The 23733-nt window shown below is 30.2% G+C and overlaps 3 protein-coding genes and 1 long non-coding RNA gene across 10 annotated transcripts in view; 1 reads left to right on the top strand and 3 right to left on the bottom strand.

Moving 5' to 3' along the window:
• The window catches only part of cher (filamin A protein cher), a 52618-nt gene extending 39889 nt beyond the window's left edge, over positions 1-12729 (bottom strand). Inside the window, exons 1-4 of one of the 5 annotated variants that reach the window (XM_069127640.1) lie at positions 12585-12729; positions 7146-7504; positions 775-1115; positions 167-294 (exon numbers count right to left, since the gene is read on the bottom strand). In XM_069127640.1, coding sequence (XP_068983741.1) covers positions 167-294; positions 775-1115; positions 7146-7485 — 809 coding nt within the window. In that variant the 5' untranslated portion in view covers positions 7486-7504; positions 12585-12729. Of the gene's footprint in view, positions 1-166; positions 295-774; positions 1116-7145; positions 7505-12584 lie in introns of those variants that run through there. The other 4 variants (XM_069127638.1, XM_069127639.1, XM_069127642.1 and 1 more) reach the window with 4 other exon arrangements.
• On the top strand, positions 10561-13286 carry LOC138187158 (uncharacterized). The gene is made up of 3 exons (XR_011175102.1): positions 10561-11750; positions 12379-12523; positions 12596-13286. It is a non-coding gene; the product is annotated as an uncharacterized LOC138187158 (long non-coding RNA).
• Positions 13287-13385: 99 nt separating this feature from the next.
• On the bottom strand, positions 13386-16110 carry LOC138187155 (succinate--CoA ligase [GDP-forming] subunit beta, mitochondrial). The gene is made up of 6 exons (XM_069127647.1): positions 15617-16110; positions 15282-15381; positions 14616-15211; positions 14270-14404; positions 13875-14003; positions 13386-13749 (listed from the first exon to the last, which is right to left on the bottom strand). The coding sequence occupies exons 1-6, from the start codon at positions 15813-15815 to the stop codon at positions 13637-13639; spliced, it is 1272 nt and encodes a 423-aa protein (XP_068983748.1). The 5' UTR covers positions 15816-16110; the 3' UTR covers positions 13386-13636.
• Positions 16111-16612: 502 nt separating this feature from the next.
• LOC138187026 (contactin) lies at positions 16613-23200 on the bottom strand. Of its 3 annotated transcripts, none has more exons than XM_069127451.1 (8): positions 22834-23200; positions 21240-22094; positions 20783-21161; positions 20606-20708; positions 19999-20471; positions 19607-19885; positions 18886-19338; positions 16613-18803 (listed from the first exon to the last, which is right to left on the bottom strand). In XM_069127451.1, exons 2-8 carry the CDS (start codon positions 22041-22043, stop codon positions 17617-17619), a joined length of 3678 nt encoding a protein of 1225 aa, XP_068983552.1. In that variant the 5' UTR covers positions 22044-22094; positions 22834-23200; the 3' UTR covers positions 16613-17616. The 3 variants fall into 3 exon arrangements, with proteins under 3 accessions (XP_068983552.1, XP_068983553.1, XP_068983554.1); XM_069127452.1 differs by lacking the exon at positions 22834-23200 and adding an exon at positions 22297-22774; XM_069127453.1 differs by lacking the exon at positions 22834-23200 and adding an exon at positions 22493-22774.
• Positions 23201-23733: the final 533 nt, after the last annotated feature.

Below are 23733 nucleotides of genomic sequence, written 5' to 3'. Positions count from 1 at the left end.
GCTTACTCTACTGTAATTTATACTTCTTAATTATTTTTCAATTAAATATTTTGACATAAGAAGCTTCTTCGCGCGATACGATATGATAATAGTTGACTGTCATTTCATGAAATCTGGCTTTATCGTATAACAAATGATCGATGAGAGAATTTATTCATCGACTTACCTATTTCGATTGACACGTGGTCGAAGAGGTGCTCCTGGTTTTAGTTTTGCGTTAGGGTATTGACTCAAATATGTCATCATTGACATTTCGTCTATATTTGGATTAACCATTTCCTCTGGCTTGATGAGCTATGTAAAAGAATGACAGAATTAAATAGTAAAGTAGTTAATTTGCTTTTCTGTAATCGTTTCATTCGCTTTCGTGTCATGTCTCTCGTTGCAATTTAATATCGTTACTATATTAATTTATTTAATTTCTAAAACTAATCCCATTGCACAAAATAAAATATTTACAATCGCTTTCTCATCGCTGCAAATAATTTTAAATTAGAACGAGAACGAATAAAACGACAAATGATTTATAAAAATGATCTCATTATTTTATCATGTAGCTCTATAAAACTATTATTTAACAGCGAAAACCCGAAGCTATTAAACGTAAGAAAAAAAAAAGATAACAGCTAATAAAAGTTCAGAAAGAAGGAACAAAAGTTAGAATAAATACAAGTAAATACAATAGATGATGGAGATAGAGAAGCGTAAAAAATTTTCCGATATATATTTTTAAAAATTTTCCTTAAACAACATAACAAGCATTATAGCATTTACCTGAGGTATATTCAGCCAATCATCCGCTAATTGCATTGCTTCCGATGCATTTTGAATTGCGTCATTTTTATTCCACTCATGCCAATCAGGGCAAAGACCAGACGCAACTCCATCTACCAAAGCACCGATAGCACGGCCATCGTTCCAATCAGTAGTGAAATTACCGATTGTCAATTCTGGTATTTTGTTCTTGATCCACTTGATGAGTCTTTGTTTTGGTCCCTCTGTTTGAGAACCCTCTTCTCCATTCCAGAGAGGCATCGATATCGAATAGTGTAAAATTAGGGTCCATATTAAACCCAGGATTAACTTGAGTTTAGAATCGACGATGTCCGTTGAATCTATAAAATCATTTTGAAATACTAGATGCAGTGGAATAATGACGAATGCGATTTAGAAAATTAATTCACAATAGGTGCAGTTCTTTAATTTTACGCCAAGAAAAAGAATAGATAAATGTCCACTATTATTATGATTATTATTGAAAATGACAACATGAGTTCGCGCTCGCCATCCATATGCAGATGCGCTAGTTACAATAAATAGTAACTAGAAGATAGTTCTAGATATAATCGATAGATTTAATCGATAGGTTTAAGATATTCTTTTGTTTTTATCCCTAGTCCATGTAAGAAAGTGCAAGAAAGGTTATTCAGCTCAGAACGGTGTGATAGATTTATCCAAAGAATAAAATAATAGCTATTGTGATCCTACCTCTAAATACAAAAATAACAACAATTATCTTCATAGATTGTAACGTTGGGAATAAAAGTACGTTTTCGACAAATATTTGATTAAAGTTGGATCAATGAGACTGTAAATCATAAAACTAGAAATAATCTTTGAAATACAGACTGTAATTTCATTTTCACTGGGATAGATTTTCATACCATTTATAGATTAATTTGAAATCAAGAAAAGCGAGAAGACAGGTCTGTTAGATAAGAAGAAAGAAATAGTTGTTCTCTATATCAATATTGGCTCAAGAGAGAAACTACCGAGCTCTTATCACGGTCAGGGACGGTAGCTAATACCACTATACACACACGATCAGTGTAAATATAATCTACGATTAATTTAACATATTATTTTTCTGTTTCGAGCTTAGTATGTAATAAAACATTGATTTCTTAATAAAGCATTCACCGATGAAACTATTCAACTTGTAAATAATTTTTTGTAAAAAAATGAGAGAATTCTGTGTTAAAAAATATGTATCTTTATTAGTCGGGAACCTGATAATTAACGAAATATTCTGTCTCGTTCATTAAGACATTTGCTTCTATGTATTTATATGTAAGAGAAATAAACGGTATTCTATTTATTTCGATTTTATTAAATCCATCTCTTCGTCTTCATATTCGAAAATACAAAATTTATGTTTAATTGAAAACCTGCTTTTACGAACATTAAAGAGCATTTTACGAACAGATATAAAATACGTGCAGACATATCCGGCCAGGAATAGCCATACAGTGATACAATGGCTAAAAAATGACGCTTACACATCAAAATGAATCAACGCTAGTTCTGCGAAAGAAAGTAATTGCATTTGATGTAAAGTACAGCTAAAAGAAAAATAGTTATTTGTTATATTCACCATACTTTATATTATCTATTATTCATTTTATTTAAGATCACGTCAGCCATGATACACTGTACTTTATTATAAGATATACCACGTTGATTAGACAACGTCAACTTCAATATTTTTATAAAGAGATTGTGTCACCTGGTATGTCCATAAATATATATATATTATGCGCACGCTATGTCATAATAGCTTGTCAGACGTAATCAATATTCGCGATTACACAGTTCGCAAAATTTTTTTTAATGACGCTCTAATTTTATCTTCGGCGATGAGTCATACGAATTTCTATCGCTTCAAACTTTACAACCTTTAGATTTTGATTGCATTGCCAACGTAGAAAACAACTCGTAAACATATTTATTACAATTTCCAATTGACACCGAATAAATGTATTTTACAAGCAAAAATATGGACGAATCAGAGTTGATATTCTTAGCACGACAGTGCTGCCGTACAAATAACAAAGGAGCAAATGGAAGACTATATATTGTGATAATGACTGGTGCAAAATATTTTAGGCGACTGCATCCTCTTTCTCATATTAGAAATGAGACAACTGTAGAGTACCATTTGAATCAATATCACGGTAATTGCATTCGCTTTAATCAATTTTGGCAACTTTGCGGTAACCTGAGTATCTGACAAATTTATTTTCAGGAAAATACGTTCGCAACCTTGTCGGTTCGATTAAAATTAGATAAGAGTTTTCTACGTCGCCGAATGTGATATACAGCAATTGACGAAAACCATGAACTGTATAACAAAGAAATAATCCGAATTCTTCAAATTTGAATGTAACATTTTGGTATTTGAATGTTCAAAGGACTTGGAATACCTTCTTTCTCTTCATAAATATATCTATTTAAACGTTGACCTAATTAAAATAAATAAGAAAATGATCGTCAAATATAACTGAACAAATTATAAACGTGAGAATTATGCTTCGTACACAATAGTCTTCTGTTTCGAAAGAAACTTCTCTATTCATACTATACACAATAGAGTATCTCGTGTTACGTGGTTGCTATTTACACAGATCCGGTATAATTACGAGTATATTTCGAGAAATTATATCAAATGTAGTTCGTATCTGTGTACAGTGTGTTAGGACTATCTAATAAACTGTAGAACATGAAGAAACGTACTATACACATATGTGTTAGTACACTTAGAATTCGCTTCGATCTCAAATTTCACAACGCAAGAAAACTGATTCCAATTGACATAAATAGTACACGAAGATCATCATAAATAGCATATAAAAAATCGTGGCGACAATTGTGGTTTAATTCAATCCTCATTATTCACTTGTTGGCTCGGTGTTTCATCCAAATTTTCATCCAACTCCCAAGTTCTCCCGTTATTATTTGGTAATTATAAATTAGTTGACATAAGATGTTTATGCGTTTATGGGAAATTTAGATAATGTGCAAAAATTCACATGACGACTGTACACGATAACAAATGTCTGCTTTTATCCTATTTCTTCAGTTGTAGATCATACAAATCTGAACTTCTATAAGCAGCCTAGAATTAAAATCTAATTACTCATTTTTAGCAATTATGTTTGACAGACGTAAGACGAAGTAATAGACGGAGTCAGCGATGCTTGGAAATCGTCTCCTGCACGAGCTCCTAATGCGCGTTCAATCCATGACGTAACCGGTTAGCCACCAATGACGTCATCGTCTAAACTCGCCGCGGAATACGGTCGAGGAAAACGTCATGGGCACTCGAGAAGAAGCGTGATCGACAACTCAATACATATAAACATTGGATTTTTTAAGGAATTTCTACGTTTGTATAGAAGATAAGATAATAATACTAATATCTTGCATGTACGCTAATTCTTTCATACATATACAAATTCATTTCACAAAGAAATTCTAAACTCGCACAAGGAAATACTTTTATGTGATAAAAATATTACTCATTCGATTATTTTTATAAAATTCTTTCAAGTAATTAGAAAGGACAAGTTTCTATTTTCTACTTCATCGCAAAGGGTAGGTGATAAATTTATCTACATCGCAAAGTGCAACAGTTATAGATAAACTATTACTATATATATATATATACGTAGGTAAAACAAAAGAATAAAAAGAAGAAATCCAGCGCAATGAAAAATCGTAAATAAGAAGTTTCATTAACAAAAGATTGTCTTCTTTAATATCATACGATAAAGATAATTATCAGAATGAACAAAATAATTAATTAAAATGATGCCACAGCAGACGCGCTATGACAAATATAAATTTAAACGAATGACTTCAGTACAAACGCGTATTATACATGAAGTTAAGCGGGTAAAACATTCCGTGCCGTGATAACCAGTTGTATTTTAAATTAAGAACGTATTGATAAGTTATAAGACGGAAAAGAATGCCATTATCATTTATCCTCGTGACAGTTATTGTTATGTTTCCACTAAATTAACACATTGTACAATTACAACGAACGAAAAGATTTGTTTTCTGATTTCATTTTTAGTCGATAAATATACACACAAACACAAACAAGACTAAAACATAATTGGTTTAGAATTAAAATGAATTACGTGGACAAGAAGTTTGAAGAGTATTTCTCTCGAAATTTTTTTAATTTTGAGAAAAGACTATCTTATCGGGAGAATGAGTTTGGCATAGGTGTACGCAAACTGAAAGCAAAGATGACGTCCCTTGTACCTGAGCAAATATGACCTTCACCTCATCGTGCGCCTACCTACCTGCCTTCCCGCCTACTTTCCATGTCTCCCTCTCACTCCCTCTTCCCGCTTCCCAAAATCACTTTCAAGAGCAAACTATTTATAGTTTTTAGAATTATTTAGATATATAAAATAATTTACGTACATGAACTAATATACTAATATACTAATATACTAATAAATATGTATGACTTGATACCTACATATATCAAATCCTTTTATATCTTATAAATACTTAGAAGAGATTAGTCCTTGAAAGAAATTAAAGATTCACGACTATCATAAAGAATGGATGAAGCACGTTTTATATAATTGCTAATTCTCAGAAATATTTAGTGGATACAGGTAACAAAACTATCGCTATATTCCTATCCTATAGATTTTGAAATATTTCAATAAAGCATCATCGATTCGAGGATCTTTTACTATTCCGTGTAATTATCTCTATTTTATTTTTATTTTAATTATCATATCTTGTTCTACAAAAAATCTTCCATTGAAAAATTTCAATATTCATGTGAACTTTCCTTTCTCTTATGGAACTAGCCGCCACAACCATGAAACTTCTGTATAAATGCTATTCAAGCCACCCGTTAGAGAAACTAAGCCAAATAGAAGCGCAGCTTCATAAAGCGCGAAAGTGTTTCTTTACTTCCTTGCAATGAGTCATATTACAAGAAACGTAAATTATATTTTTACGTTATCTCTGTTCATTAATAATTTAAAGTATTTCAAAGAAAATATGTGCGTATATTTATCTAACGTGAAATGAACCCCTCCTAACCTAACCCCAACCTAACCCTAATTAGAAATTAATTTACAATTGGTTTTGCTAAACGTTGTTACACCAGAGAAAAAAGGAAAGTGATGACATTTGATAGAGTTAAACAGAACTTGAGATATCCTTTACAATCGTTGATAACAATATGTGTACTATAATAACATTGTCCTCGTTCAAACTTTTATATAAAAAACCATTTTACTTTCTCTTGCAACACAATTCTCTCTGTGTGTCAAAGGCATATACGAAACATGAAACTATTGTATTTCTTAATATTTTACGTCGACTAATATTTTGACGCGCACAAAATTTTGTAATGACCTGAGTAAACCACCGATCACATAAAAATATTTCTTTTCGTGTTATCACTCATCACTTCAGTCACGTAAGGAGACACGTCTTTTCTACGTTATTAATTAATCGCTGGTCACGTACGACTTCTTTTTAAAAATCTAACTGAGTTTCCAGTTACAATAGCTTTTCGAAAGTGAAATTTTTAGATCGAAATACAAGTTGATAGATGCGACGCGAGATGCCTACGTATATCGACGAAGTCTCAACTCGAAAATCAAAACAAAATAAAACAGTTCACACGGTATTTTATGACATAAAATTAGGAAACTGCAACATCGTACGGCCCGGAACGAGGTTCTAAGCCCTTATGCCCTCCAAAATGTCTCAAATTATTTGTTTCGATCCTCGAGATATGTAAACTTGAACTCCTAACCGATTTTACGACCTCACTATACTATACCTACCTACTTACATCTTGTTTAGTATCATGATTGTAATTGTATATTTCTATCAGCACATTTTTACAACGGAAGAATAATATATTATTTAATATGTATAAAATCTATCTCCAATATAGTTCAATATAGTAATATTCAATATTAAAAGTTAAATGTGGGGAATGAATAAAATTTATACTATCATTGAACAAAATAAATTTGTTAAGAGGACAAACGATAATAATTACATCGGCTTAATTACACCGAGATATACATAACAATAATAGTTAAAGTACTGTCAAATATGCTTTACATGTATACTAGTAAGAATCACTGTATATGTATATTTTTACAATGAAAGAAAACTACGAATCACATGTACTCGTTAATTTGATCTATCTCATTTTCTTATTCCTAATTCTTTTTCTTTGCTTTCTTTCCTCTCGGTTCGAAAGGGAAGAAAGAGAAGAGAAGGACTCAAACGAATGATATGAACGGAGAAAAAAGCGGAACAGAGGGAAGCCTAACTGAGGCAACAAAACACGAGTGTCAGCCACTCACCGATATTAACGATTCTTATTCCCTCGTCGTCTAAAAACTTCAACGCCACCGAAACATTTTCCAATTTCTGTGATCTAAAGACAGGCTTCTGACTATGCTTCGGAAGCTTCTTCTGCGCGAGCACCTCGATCAAACTGATGAGTAGAAGACCGTTGGACAAATCACACTCCAAATCATCGATCTGTCTGTTCACCGTTTTCAGCTTCTCGTTCGCCCATCTCGTAAACGTGTTTTGCTGCGTTCGTTTCCACTGGGCATCCTCCAGCAAATCTTGTTCGAACATGTCGTCGTCCTCTTCCTCTGCGTTCTCGCACTTGACTGACTTATCGTTCTCGCACATTTTATCGGCCGGTTCGCTCCTACGGGATGACATTGGTAATGGTGAGAACGATGGTGGGGAGAAAAGTAGAAAACCTTGTGTGTGTGTTCACACGTTGCTGCTCCGTTCACTCTAATCTCCCCTCTCCTCTTAAACCGAGATGAGCTCGCTATACGCTCTACACCGTGTGTCTTACTCACTTTCTCTCATTTTACTGTATCTTCTCTGATGCATGCACATACTACTTACAGCAGCAAAAGTATCGGCATTACCCATAGCCTTACTTTTCAATGAAGCGTTCTTTTTTATCTACATCTCAATTTCATTTTTATAGTATCAAGTTTATATGTAGTTATACGAAAGTAATTCTAAATTGTATAAAATTTAGTGTTAATTAGTATGTATATGGTAGAATAAATGCAATAGCGTATCAATTATATCATATAATAGAGAGAAAGAGAGAGTAGAAATTTGTAAATCTGCGATACGTTTCCTTTTGCACGATAATTCTTTAATCAACCTTTGATACTTCGATCATTCAGTTACTGATTATACGTAAATTAAAAGCCAGATATGTAAATTAAAAGCCAAATCGTAAATTATAGATATTATCATAGCGTTATATAGATAGTACTACGACAAAATAAGTGCAAGATAACAATGTTCGTATTGCCTACACGCAAAATATCTTTATCTTAATCTACAAAATTGTACTTCTTAAAATTCGATTTCTTTTGGTCTCCTTATAAGGAATTCCTTTAGAATTCTGCAAAAAATGACTCGCATCGGAATTATTTTAATGAATATGCAATTTAAATAAATGAATTTAATGAATAATGAATATAAAAGAATTTATTACAAACTACTAGAAAAATTTATGAAGTAATAGAGATATCTACATATTTCTAACATCTGTGTCGAAGGGTCAAAAAATTATTGCCACCGTGTTGTGAGATTCTTGCAACCGTGCAACTTTGGTAAGCAATATTTCTGCTTATTACTTGAAATAACAAAGATATTTGAGATAAATAGAAGTGGTAAATCATTCCATATATCGCACAGGAACACTGTAAAATTTAATCAATACAAATGCTAATTATCCCCATAAAGACACAAAGCCAAATGAAATATTTGTTATAATTTATTATTAGATATTCAACCACGTAATACGAATTACTATCTAATTCCACATCATATCATGTTAGCGAACTAACAATTAAATAGCAATTACACTGTATATAATTTTCCGCTCGGTGCAATTTTAAAGCTTATCCTTGTCAAAGTTACAAAATTAAATAATGAAATTTGACCTACAATGAAATACCTATCATACGTAAAACTCGACCCTGATAGTATAATAAAGATAATAATATATAAGATATATAAGGTATATAAGATATATAAGATATGTGTATTTAACTGTATCTGAATGACCAAAAAGAACTTGAAATTGTGTCGCTAGCGGATAACATCCGATATAGTAAGTATTGCAACACAAAGTCCTTTTGTGGAATAGTCACCTTCTTCTTCCTTTTCGGAAACGATTCCAGTTTTAGCAGCGGACCTTACGTTCCTTTTCAGCCGACTTGCAATCAAGAGTTAGGTCAGTGATTTAACCGCCAAAAAAAAAATGATAATAAATTGATATACATATCCCGTTCAAAATACGAGGTTATAGTGAATGTATTATTTAAAGCAGGAATCGAAATAAATAGCTTCTTCCGTTTTTTTTTTTTTTTTTTTTTTTTTTTTTTAGATTCTGTTGATGTTTCGTTTAAGAAAATATCTGTTCCTGTGGAATCTTTATGGAAAGAAATATTACCCTTAAAAACTTTTTTATAAAGTGTTTTCATGCAACAGATACTTAAGAATCTATGGAGTGAAAGTTTCATGAAAACAAGTTATCTTAGAACGTGTATTAAAAAAGATTTCAAAGATACCAAATCATTAAACACTAATTTTACTTAACAGTGTAACGTCATATCATTCATATGCTTAATGAATAGAAGATATGAAAATCATAGCATGATTAATTCATAGTTTCATAAATATTGGCCAGAAAAGAGAACTTGTCAAGAATAATACTTGGGTAACATTTTTGTTCAACTTAAATACACAGAAATACGTAGCAGTTCTACCATATAATATACAGATAATATTGTACGTATAAATGTCATATATCCTCACTGTTCTTTTCAAACAAGCCTTGAATTGTGAATTATCTACATAAATATTACAAGTAAATAACATATTCGGAATATCGATTTAACTCTAACAATAATCTAATATTATTATAGTACTATTCATTAAATAGTATTTGGCATTCAATAAGATATACAATAAGGACTTTCTTGATATTGCTGAACAAAATATCTGTTCCCACTGGAACTTATAACGTAAGGACGTTCTCCAAAAAAGTTTCACGGTGCATATTTTGAGTAGAACCTATTAAAAGGTTCCGTAACTTTTCCGATCCCTGATTTAAAGACTTATATGTATTTATAATTGCATGACAACATTGATTAATGAATTAATTAATTGGAGTAATCTCTTAGATTGCAGTATATTTTCATCTAGGAGGTCTGCTAGTGGATATACATTTTTTACTATGCGGAGAACTGTTTTTAAACTGAATATCATTTGATTGGAGGTGTCGCAAATTATCAAGAGATAATGAAAAATAATAAATTTTCTCGTTTTCTCGTTCGTGGTCGACTTCAAAATTCCCGATTCTAATGCATATTTCATTGGCTGTATGAGGTGACCGCTCCGACTAGTTTTACCGTGGTAGAAATAATGGCATATAAGTTTCGAAATTTGGCAAGCGAACATCTTCCGAAATACTACTACATATGATATTGCGAGAGATTATTATACCACCCTATCCTGTTGTCGTTATTAAAAGAAATTCAGGAATTAAAATGACGCATATTACATATTTTGTGTTGATATAAAACATATAAATAATTCTTTATAATGGCCGATTTTATTGTATGCATGTATTTGGTATTCGAATTGAATGTTTATCAGCAAGAACAAAACTCTTACTCCTGATCCATATTTAACTCTCGTGATTCAATGTCTAAGTAACTGTGACTCATCACACGTTAGTGACGGACCTGTTTATGTAGCCGCGAAATGACGAATGTATAATTGTTAAGAACAGATCTTCGACAAACAAAATAGTTGCTTGTAACATTTGAAATCTACGAAATATATTAATTGGATCGACAAAATCATTTACTTAATTGTCACGTATGTGATGTTCAAAAAAATGATAAATTTGTTACGAATATTTTGATGGAAACCGCCATATTAAAACGTACATGAACGTACGAATTTGATATTTTACGTACGCTATGTTACCTATGAGAAAAAATTACAGACACGTGAAAATGGAACCTATCTCGTCGATTTCAATGATCTTGAAATATTTTATGAAGGTCAATGTTCTGAGTAATCTTACACAGAACATCCCACGCAACTAGGACAGCTACATCTTTACGAAGACACGTTGTTAAGTTCCTTAAACATGAATGACAGAAAGAATGAAACACCAAAGATTATAAAAAGACACATAACTAGTGTATTAAATAACATAAGGAAAGTATGGGGAAATATTTCAAGTGCTATGGAGAAAATAATTTTGCAAATTCCAAACTCTAACATCTTTTAAATCGATAGTTTAAACGAATTGTGTGTAAAATATAATACATCCAATTGAACTATACTTTCTCTCTCTCTCTCTCTCTCTCTCTTATGTATCATATGTAAAAATACATGCAATTTTATAAACATCCTGCAATTTCGTTTTAGTTCCGTTCAAGGTAGATAAGCTAAATTCAATGACTCATTTACTTAATCGCTAGCAAAGTGAAGCTTGTATTATAAAATAAATTTATAGTATACACTCGCGTACACATAACTTGTAAACGGTATGTAACTTACAAGAACGATTAGGATTTCAAATAATTAAAATATCAATACTATGAGAATAGTGTACTATATGTACATGTATATTGTATACGTGTACGTAATACGAGGTTAGGCATTATTTCAAAGTTTTGTCATTAGGTTCTAGATAATTGTCAAATAGGTAATCTGATCAGTGTAATAGGAAATTAATCAATTCCATGCTAAATTACGATGTGCCTCTTGCAAGTCAGAGCCAAGGTATTTTTAGAGTACGTAGACATACGTGTCTTTTTTCCAAGGTCTAATCTTGTGTGTGTGCAAAAGATAAATTTTATCGTGCGAAATACTGTTCAAGTTAAAAAGCACACAATGTGAGTACATATTTCATCAAAGTTCACTGAATAGAACAGATTAAAATGAATAGAGAAATAACGTGCATAGACAGTGGCTGTAGAAACACAATCACTGTTCTACGATTAGATAAGACAAATTTTACTGACACTAGTTCCGATTAATAAAAATTAGAAATTGATTAATGGTATTTACTTGTACTAGCAATCGTTTAACTAAAATGCTTCTGTAAAGTTTTAGAAAAATGTTGGTAAGTGACGAGTTATTGAAAATTATTGCACAAAAGATTAGTAATAAACCAAGAGGAATAGGAAAAGAAGAAATTATTATAACATATTCGCAAATTATACAGTATTAAATAAAGTTTACCACGACGCTACATAATCTTGCTTCGTAATTTAAATTGAATCAATCGTTAAAAAATTATACTTTCCAATATCTATTATCTTACTATTTGTAACGTCAACGAACTTAAAAACCACTGTACGCATTTGTCGCATGTTAATTCTCAATTGTTTCACTCACGTGGCATGCATATCATTTCATATAATTATTTGAAGCATAAATTGCCATTCATGCAATCACTGATTAACAGCGTTTATTAAAACACATAGATAAGAATCTTATTTGCAATTTCAAAATCATCAGTTTTGATTGAAAGTATCAAATTATGTAGCAAACAAGTAAACACTGGCGTGATAAAGGATGCATCTTCTCCCATAAATGTAAAAAGCTTTTTAATTGTGAGAAAATTTCTTAAAATTATAAAAGAAGAAAATGTATAGAATAAAAGGTAATGACTGTTTTTCTTTTCTAAACGATAAACATTGTTAGAAAAATACTTTACACGCTACCTTATTTACAGGATAAAATGGATCTATTAATAAGGTATATATTCGCACTAGTAATTCCCTTTCAAATATGATTCACACTTTTACACTTTTAATATACATTAAAACACAAGCACAATTTACATTTGAACGATGTAATAAAGAGAAGAAACTCTTTGCACTGTTCGATACGATTTAGAAAGGTTTACTGACGTTTACCGCCACCGAATTTGGAAGAGAGGGAAAATGTACCGAACAAACTCCGAGAATAGCTATCCCCTCGTCTTCAACCCTCCCACTCTGGCTAGCAAACTATATATACACACGCCGATCTGTCTGTTTCTCTCGCTATCCCTTTTCCCAATTCCTATTGTCCATTGAAACTTTACCATTTTATTTAAACCTTCTATTCTTACTACAATGTCCGTCGAACTTTAATTTAGTCTAATGACATCATCAATATTTAATAAATACTTATAGAGTAGTCGTCCTCTTTCTAACAATAAGAACATTCTTCTATCAGATACAACAAATTTTGAAGTAAAGATATAAAAAACTACATATGTTATAATCATAAAAGACATGTTTAATGATTCTTATAAAATTATAAAACAATATAAAATTAGCTTATTTTAAAAGCATCTATATAAATATATTTCATTTATTTATTTATTTATTGAAAATGTATAAAATATGTGCAATTATAAATTAATAATACTTGTTTAAGGGTATTAATAAATAAATTAATAAGACTATTTATTAACGAGAACAGAGAAAACACCTACAACAGAAGGAATACGATGTAATAATGAAGGGAAAGCAATATTTTGGTATTAATAATAATAAAATATTTAATTCAGTAATTGACAAAACAAACCACTCGTTTCTCGGAAACGTAAAAAAATACAAATTAAAAGATTACTTAAATAATTTACAAGCAATAAACTAAAATAAACGATATTATGTTAAAAAAGAAATAAAAAAAAGTAGTCTTTGATGTGTTGATATTATCTAGATATATACTTGAAGCAAAAATTCCCAGTCTTAATAGACAATACACAAGAATGTTACCAAACTTATGTTTTTGCTGAAGAAACTGCTTTTTTTGCAGCCTCATCTAAATCATTTGCTGTAACAATTGATAACTTGCTTTCTGCAAGAAGTTTCTTTGCTTCTGTTACATTAGTACCTATTTTAAAAACATAGTGAACATTATTAAATCATATAACAATAAAAATAAATAAATAGATAAATAGATAATATTCTATAACTTCTGTAACAAAATTACAAAGTAAATAATAAGGAAATAATTACCTTCTAGTCTAACAACTAATGGAATTTTAAGCTTTAAATTATGAGATGCCGCAATAATTCCTTTTGCTATTGTAGCACAATTTACGATACCTCCAAATACATTTACAAGAATAGCTTTTACTTTTGGATCTAGAGATATCAAACAGAACATTTAAAGTTATCTTTTTCGAAAATATGTGAATATAATTCACAGAGATAATATATCTGATAAAATCATTAATTAAATTTCTTAAAGAAATATGATAAAATCATGGAAACACATTACACAAATCACATTCACAAGCTCAAGAAATCTATTCAGGCCATTATGTTACATATATAAAAAATAGGAAAACTTCAATTTTTTTTTTTCGATTTTTCGACTTTCCTACGAGTCTATTATAGTACATACATACCTTCACTAAGAATTCTAAATGCTTGATAAACCTGATCCTCTTTAACACTTCCACCCACATCCAGAAAATTTGCTGGAGATCCACCATTTAATTTAATTATATCCATAGTAGCCATTGCCAAACCAGCACCATTGACTAAATATAATATATAATTTTGAATTTTATGTTAATTAAGATATTCTGTTCAAAATACTTTACATAAATTTTTAATTCATAAAAATTAAACAATGATTATTTCAAAAATTATTCCTTTCTTTTATATATATATATATATATATATAATATATAATATATTAATATATAATATATAGTATAGCAAATATTATTACCATATTATTAAACATACCCAAACATCCTATGTTGCCATCCATACCAATATAATTCAAATTAAAACGTGATGCATCTGCTTCTCTAGGATCTTTTGTACCACTGTCTTCTAAAGCAAATAAATCTTGTTGCCTAAATTCAGCATTATCATCAAATGCTATTTTTGCATCTACTGCTATAACTTGCTTATCTGTAGTTTCAACCAATGGATTAATTTCAACTTGTAAAGCATCAATATCTACAAATAGTTTCCACAAATTTTTTAATTCAAATATTGCTTTCTGTTGTATTTCTGAATCCACAAAACCAAGAAATATGCTAACATCTTTGGCTATCTCATCATCAATGCCATAGTATATGTCAAGAGGTACTGTTTTTATTAATTCTGGATTCTTTTCAGCAACTGTTTCTATATCCATACCACCTGATGGTGAAGCTATTAATACAGGACCATTGTGTTGTCTGTCCATAAGAATACAAATGTATGTTTCACGTGCAATATTTACAGATTCTGCTATCATAATTTTTTGTACCAATATACCATCTTTTGAAGTTTGTTTTGTAATAAGACGATGACCTAACATATTTCTCACAACATCTATGACAGCTTTATGACTATTAAAAAATATGCAATAATAAGTAATACACATACTTTTGTATTATATATTATACTATCTACACTTACTCTTTTGTAAGATGTACACCTCCTTTGAAACCATTATCAAACCATCCTTTCCCACGACCACCAGCTAGTACCTGAGCTTTTATAACATACTCATCCGCACCTATAAAAGTAAATCAAATTGCAATAGCTTCATTTAAAAACAGAAAGTATAAAACATATCCATGTGACTAATAATAATAGACTGTTATAAGATTATTGAACTAATAACGAATTAAATTTTGATAAATTAAAATGCTATAATCAAATCTGTATCAATAATTTATTATACCTTTATACAAATGATAATTAAATGAACAAGTAAATTAGATATATTAGAAATAGGGGAAAATACCAACTTATTTTTTGTAGAGCAGAATTCGCTTTAGTTAGATCATCCACAATAGCAAAATTTTGTACAGAAACTCCACAATCTCTTAGGAGTTCCTTACTCTGATATTCGAGTAGATTCAAGCTTCTCGTTTGTTTAGTATTAAATTTTAAAATTTTATTCAACACTTGACTTGGACATAACTTTCGGTTTGTAAATCGTAACATGTTTAACTTTAAAAATAAAACTTTATAAAATAGCAATGAAAAATGTTCTTTATGAAATCCTTAAGACTATTCACGATTCTCAGTCACCGGCATTAATTCAAGATACAATTTATCTCTACAGAATATGTTTACAACAATTCTTTACAAAATAGGAGTTATCATTTGTATCTTAAGAGTAATCATCGATTTCTAAAATTAAACTATATGGACATTATCTCAAGTATAACTACAATTATCTTTTATAACCTCTATATTAAACTAAATCTGTATGTATTGACAATAAACTGATATCTACAACCAAACTACTTTATCTGTTACTACGTATGTATATATAATATCTATCCAAAATATTTTATAAAAAATGAAATACGTGACATTTAAATAATAAAATATAAACTTTTTATTATTTTAATCCTCGCAATATATGTAATATTTTTAATATTCAGATTAATCAATTCAAATATTAAATTTAAACTAGCTAATTATCTTTTTAATAAACCAAATAAAATAATTCTAACTTTTTTATTTGAATTTTATTTCTATGTCTTTAGAATCATTAGCAATTTATACTTATACTTTTAATTTAAAGATGTACATATATAGTTCTAATTATAGAAAATATTCTCCACAATTTTAATGTTAGTCTAGTTATTAATAAAGGATAAGGATAAACTGATTTTTCTTGTAAAAAACATATATAAGATTTTATTTATTATTAATGTATTAGTATAAAAAGGTATGTATCCTATTTTCACAAATTAAACATTCTTACATCAATAAGTTATAACTACCAAAATTTATTATTTTGTATAATTTTAATTTTCCAAGTTAAGTAGGATTATACAAATAATAAACTTTTTACATAATTGAGTAACAAATTTTTATGCATTATGAGATTTCTTTTAACGAAGATTTTTATTATTGTCTATACAAGAATATAATATTAAAAATATTAATATGATAATTATTATTTACACATTATTTGGATATTTATTCATGGACGGATAAACATGATTTCTTGTATAAAAAAATTCTTAAAAAATCATTTGTTCATAATATCATAAAGTCTAAATAATTTAGAAGAACAATATTAATTTATGTAAAAGTTTGTATGTTATATTTTTATAATAAATTATTTTCAAGAGAAAAGTGACAAACTCTTCTTTTTTGCAAAAATAACATTAATTCATATAGGCACCCTTGTCTACAAAATGGTTCTGCTTAGTACTTAAGTACTTCCAGTACTTATTTTATTTTTCTAATAAAATGTATTTGTACCACTTTTCCATTAAGCTTTCCATTACTTTTATTCTTAAAAGAACAAGTACTTGTTAAAAGTATTGAGATTTCACTTTATATTTCACATTCATATTCATATCAACATTATCATACCAATGTCATAAATATTTTATGAAAATCATCTACTGTCCATTTAATGTAAAACTTACTAAATATTACAATAAACAGTATTTTGTTCAAAGTGAGCTCTTTAACTTTAATGTGTTACGTTATTTGTAAAAGTTTTGGATATGATTAATATTGTCTAGCAATGTTAGATCTGGTTAGAAAATAATTAAATAATAATGGTATCATAATTTGCACAAATATTTCTCAACAAATTAATGATTTGAAAACAGCAAATTATACTGGTCTATTTCTATCTTTTCATAAAAATATTTCATACACACGCGCGCGCATACATACGTTTTTTCTCTCTCTCTCTCTCTCTCTTCTCTCACATTCAATTTCTTACTAACAGTTTAGTAAATCTGTGATATATCAAAAGTATCTTATACTCATACTATATGTATTCATAAATTCTCAATAATAATAACAATGATATACCTAAAGCAGCATCCAAAATTTTATTACCAGCACTGCTTCTGAAAGCAGCTGCGTCGCCCATTTGGAATGTATGAGTTGGACTCGACATTCGTCCATCTCCTCCATTGCTAAATGCAAGTACACGTAAATGGTATGCCTTTCCAGGGCTGAGATTTGTGATATAAGCTTCTAATTTCGAGCCACCTGGTATAATAGTATCATTCGCGGTGCTCATATCTTGGTCTAGCTCCCAAACACGTATTTTATAACCTATTAATGGCTCTTCTTCTAAACTTGGTTGTACATAACGCCAAACAACCCGAACTGTTGAAGGATTTACTCCATATACATTGACAGAAGATGGTGGTTTTTGCGGTGCTTTACGGAAAGTTCTTTCTAAATATCGTTCACTTTCAGGGCCCTCTCCTGCAGAATTATACGCCATGACTTTAACATAATAATAAGTATCAGGTTGCAAACCAACTACAAGAGCCCAAGGTCTTGCACTTCGAGATAAGTAATATACTGCATCTTCCTCTTTATTACTTTCCTTCCAATACTTTATTCTATGGCCTATTAATTTGCCCCGTATCCTTTCACGTGTCTGTTCAATTGGCAACCAACTAACTTTTAAGCTAGTACTATTGTAGCCATGTGCTATAACTTGCTGTGGAGCTACTTGGGGCATATCTTCAGCACTAAATATCGTAACTGCATTAGAAATTGGTCCAAAACCTAATGCATTAGCAGCTTGGACTTTAACTTCGTATTCTGTGTAATAATATTGTTGTTGTATCTGAACAACACTTCTCCCAGCATTACCATAGTCTTTCAAAGATAATGACTGAAACTCGGTTTCGTGATACTTTTGACGCCAGAAAACTTTGTAGTAGATTCCTGGACCATTTTGTTCAGATGATGGTAAAGGATCCCATGTTATTGTAAGATCTCCGATTTTACCTCCTCCACCGCCTATGTTGGATGGAACTTTTGTTGGTTTATCAGACGGTGTACTGTACTGTGGGGAGGGTGATGATGGTAAACTGTATCCTAATTCATTAAAAGCAGATACACAGAATTCATATGTAGTATAAGGATTTAAAACATTCTCCAAATAAGCCTCTTTTCTACCATTATATCTATCTACTTCAACAGCAGTTATATCTGAAATAACATTTACATTATGTACGTTTTTATTGAAAAAATCTATGTGATCAAAAACCATAAATAATTTTATTATACATACTTTCTATGATATTAGACCATGTGTGATTCCAATTTGTTCTTGCGCTTACAGTATACATAGTAATGGGTTTGCCATTAAAAGCACCATCAGTCCAACGTAAAGTTGTAGAAGTTTTTACAATATTTACAACTTGTACACCACCAGGTGGTCCTGGTGGTCCCTCTATTGTAACTGTTGTTTTACTAGAAATTTCGCCTACTGCACTTTTAATTATGCATTGATATTCTCCTGCTTCTGCGAATGTAGCGTTTATTATATTAAGTTCTTCTCCGTCAATATGCAATCTAGGATTATTTATTAAATCCTCGTCTCTGATACGTAAACCATTATGTTTCCAAATATAAGCTACATCTAGCATTTCATCAACTACTTCCCCCATGCAACGCAGTGTTTGATTTTGCATCACTGCAGTTGTAACGTGTTGTGGTAACTTTTCAATAAATTGTGGACCACCTTTGATTTAATAAAAATCGATATCTTAAATACAATTCAGTAAAACTATAGTTGTATCGAATGTTCGTGAAATCATAGAATCGTGAAATCCCGTTATCAGAAAGGAGGATGATTCTTCATGCAAATATAAGTTTAAAACATAAAGTTTTTTATTTGGAGCTCTATTTCCGAAAAAATTGATTTTGAAAATTCGTCAGGTATGTCTGGTTTGATTCAATCTACGTTCGATTTCATGAACACTCGTATATAATGAAGTATATTGTCTTACGTAATACTATTAATCGTCCACGAGTGTCATCGCTTCCATATTGATTTGTTGCAGTGCAAATGTATGTGCCTTCATCATCCCTTGATACTGGGCTAATTATTAGATTACCAGTTTCTAAAATTCTACGTCTACCACCAGAACCAATCACATTTCCATCTTTCTTCCAGACAAATTTTGGTCTAGGTGCAGCTTCAGGATTACAGAATATTGTGACATTACCTTTTTCTGCTGCGTAAGTCTCGGGTTCCATAGGCCGTTTTTTAAAAGATGGTTTTAATGCTAAAATTTCGGAATGATATTTAAAAATAATAATTTTTTAACATGAGTCTTTTTTTAAAAATTACGCACACATTTCATTTCTATCGAAACTATATATCTAAATAACAACTTACATAAAATTCGAAGTTGTGCAGATGAATACTTTGTTTTTAACTGATTTCTTGCACGACATTGATACATAGCTTGATCTCGCTCTGGATCTAAATATTTTATACTTAAGACATTATCTTGTATAGAATATCGATCTCTATCTTGTGAAGGAAGTGTTTCCATATTTAACATTTCACCATTTCTAAACCAACTATAAGAAACATCTGGTATTCCAAATGCTTCACAAGTCCAAGTTAACTCTCCTCTATTATCCATATGTTTATCTACTAATGGAATTGTAAAATTCGGAGCTGCTTGAATAGTTAGTCTTACAGAATTTTCAATTGCTGATCTGTCATTATAAACTCTACAAGTGTACTCTCCTTGATCATCAACATGTACTTTTGGAATTATTAATACTCGATTATAACTAGTTGTGTATGATCCACGTGGCAGTGATGCACCTCTTCTTGTCCAATTGTATGATGGAATTGGGCTGTGTTAAATTAAAAAATGTATTATGTAATAAAATTATATACTATTTCACACAATAATAACAATTTACTAACTTAAATATTCTAAATTACCGGATGATATAGTAAATTTATTTTGAGATACAATTAAACTTACTATCCAAATGCAACACATTCAAGTCTAACTTCCTCTCCTGCAATTGGAGCATCTGGAAATGCCTTTGGAAAATTACCAGAGAACTTTAATTGTTGGAAGGAGGCTGAAAATGAAGAGATTCATCAAAATATAAAATACTGACTGAAAAAATGAAAACAATTAAAGGAATATAATTACAATGTGGGTCAACCCTCAAAGGGAAAAATGGCCCATTACGACCAGTATCAGAGGCAACACTTTGAACATTACAAGAATAATTGCCACGATCAATCATTTCCAATGCAGAAAAATAAAGTGCTCCATCATGAGAAACAAAAACACGTTTATCTTCTTCCACAAAATTGGGGAAATAGTCACGTGCCCAATAATATTTGACTCCTGGAAAATGTTGTGGTGGATCACAATATACAACTTTACCCCAATTTTGTTCTCCACGTTCTTCTGAACGTTTTAAATTAAATTCCAATATATACCCAAATGACAGTTCCACACTTTCAGACATAATTGTACCAAATTTATTGGTTGCTTTACAGTGGTATGAACCTCTGTCTTCTGTCTAAAAACAATAAATTAATGTTGTGTAAATAACATTTTCTTTTAGTATATAATGATTATAATCCAAGATATTATTTACCTGATCAGGTTCATAAATAATTAAAGTGCCACCACTGATTGTATATCTATTATTATTTAGTGGATCTATTTTTGTTGCAATGAGTCTGTCACTCTCATAATCTTCTTTGAACCATTCATATGTTGGTGCAGGATAACCACCTGCTAAGCAACTCAGTGCAACATCATTGTTTATTTTTCTTTTTGACAGATCAAATACTTTATCAGTAGGTTGCTTGATAAAATATGGTCCTCTGGGAATTTCACGAGGATTATCAATTTCAATACCATATTGATAAGTACGATCATCATCTACTAAGTTATGCAAATTAGAAATTGGTGCTTCACAAATGTATAAGAACCTATCTCTACCAGTTACTTTTTCCAGTCCCCATCGTTGTAAATTATTATGATAAGAATACACTAAATAATCCCCTCCAAGTGTATTATCAACTGGTTCAGGTAAAAATGCATTTTCCATATTTAATAATTGAGTATTATCAGCTTCATTTATCCAATTTCCATTTTGATATTTTATACCAGTATACCATTTATGATGTTGTGGATCTTGCCACAATAAATGATATAATATAAATCCATGTTCTTCTAAGGAATTAATTGTAGTAAGATCACTTTGATAAGCTTCACAATTTTTTTTAGCTTCTTGTCTGTCCCTAATAGGACTCTTTATGAAACGGTAACATGATTCTTGAAATTTTATCCAATGTTGTGGACACTGATATTGTTCTCCATATAAGACATTTTGTGCAAATGTATAACTTGTTACAATAAGAATGTATGTTATAATCTCTGATACACAATACATTATTACTTCAATATAATTGAAAGATTATAAATTTATCAATTTAATGGTAATCTGAAAAAAACATTACATATTCTATTATAAATAAAATCATTACATATTCTTTTTAAGATCGAGTGTAATAAGTAATTAAGTGATTAAACATAATGCATCTGTCAATCAAATGACTTTTGTAATATTTGATCTTTTTTATGATAAATACAAATACTATCAAGGAAAATGTGTATTAATTTTTATATTATTAATCATTTTTCACCTCACTTTAATATAATTTATATTAATTATGACAAAAATAATATAAATAATTTAAGAAAGAAATTAGCCGTTTCGATGAAGAACAATGTTGAAAGAACTTAATTACATATAAAAGCATATTATATTTGACCATATAAGCTAGGGAGTGGCACTATAATCTTAAAGTAATTTAATATAATACTTAATGTAGTTTAGACCTTTGCCTTTTAAAACTGTATTACTATTTACTATTTATCATCTTTAATTAGTTTCTATTTATGTATGAAACACTATGAATTGTTATTTAATAATTGTAGAAATTAGCGTCTTTACTGTTGACACAACACATGAATAAATGTAAACCTTAATACAATAAATACATGATGTCAAAATTATGTTTCAGGAAATTACCATAAATTGTAATTTAAAATATAAAATCAAAATAATACAAAATAAAACGATTTATTACACAAACTTTAATATAATAAATATTTTGTTACATGTATATAATTAATTCACACAACACAATAATAGATATCCTATTTTGCTGAGAACGAACCTTTAGTACATACGCTTCGATCCATTACTAATAAGGGTGGGGTCCTTTATCAGAGATGAGCAGGGCTATTGCCGATGCAATGTTAAAAAGGTCAGCCAAAACATGGATACGAGGAATAAGAGTCTCCAGCGGCTAACGGTTGAACTATACGCACATTTGTTCTCTAGTACTCCTTGTAGAAGAAACGTACATATGCACGGTGAGCAGGGAAATATTTCAGTTATTAGCGAAGGAAATTTTTCTAAACAAAGATAACATCAAATTGTCAAAATTGTGTCACTTCCTTTAATCACATTCTCTGTTATATTCTCTTGATAAAACATCCAAATTTTGGCGAGAAATTCCTCCGAGAAACAGAAAATTTTAATTTCTGAAATCCTGGGAATCTGATGTCAGTTCCTCTAATGCTATGTTCTCCTGATAAAAAAAAACTGCTATTTTTATTTTTATATTCCGCTAAGGAATGCCTCCTTATTTTAAAAGATTTAAACGCTTTGTTTATTTATAAAATAAGATTGTATTGTTCATTTCAATTCGCAAGTTTACAAAGCAAAAGCACCGGTGGAGAAATGTGTGTATAGTTCGGCTATTTAACCACTAGAGGCGGTAATTCATAGTGCGTACTTTTGGCTGAGTTTCACCCATGCACACTGGCAATCTCCCTACTCCTCTCTGGTTTCACACTAATTTACACAGCTGCGCCCCATTCTACTTACATGCTACCGAAGAACAGTATTGTTTGTTTATAGACAAGATTCTTTATATTGTCTTGTTCCTGCCTTTACTAACACCAGGGGTCTTTTATGCATTTTATAATCACGTGTTTTCTCTTTTCATATTTAATTAACACACGCTTCATTCAATTATTTAAACCATATTGTCTAACCAAGGTTAATACAT

The sequence above is a fragment of the Bombus flavifrons genome, chromosome 14 (genome assembly GCF_040668555.2).
Source record: "Bombus flavifrons isolate JBK064 chromosome 14, iyBomFlav1_principal, whole genome shotgun sequence".
Classification (NCBI taxonomy): Eukaryota; Metazoa; Arthropoda; class Insecta; order Hymenoptera; family Apidae; genus Bombus; species Bombus flavifrons.
This window is presented reverse-complemented; position numbering and strand designations above follow the sequence as displayed.

Bases quoted from the DNA above. Each gene is read 5' to 3' on its own strand.
- LOC138187155 (XM_069127647.1), bottom strand. From the start codon at position 15,815: ATGTTACGATTTACAAACCGAAAGTTATGTCCAAGTCAAGTGTTGAAT. The intron at 15,212-15,281 runs GTAAGTGTAGAT...ATTTTTTAATAG, and splicing joins GGTGTACATCTTACAAAAGA to TCATAAAGCTGTCATAGATG. The intron at 14,004-14,269 runs GTATGTATGTAC...TGATATCTCTAG, and splicing joins ATTTAGAATTCTTAGTGAAG to ATCCAAAAGTAAAAGCTATT.
- LOC138187026 (XM_069127451.1), bottom strand. From the start codon at position 22,043: ATGTATTGTGTATCAGAGATTATAACATACATTCTTATTGTAACAAGT. The intron at 21,162-21,239 runs GTAAATAATATC...TATTGTTTTTAG, and splicing joins TTATTTATGAACCTGATCAG to ACAGAAGACAGAGGTTCATA. The intron at 19,339-19,606 runs GTAAGACAATAT...ATTAAATCAAAG, and splicing joins TGGACGATTAATAGTATTAC to GTGGTCCACAATTTATTGAA.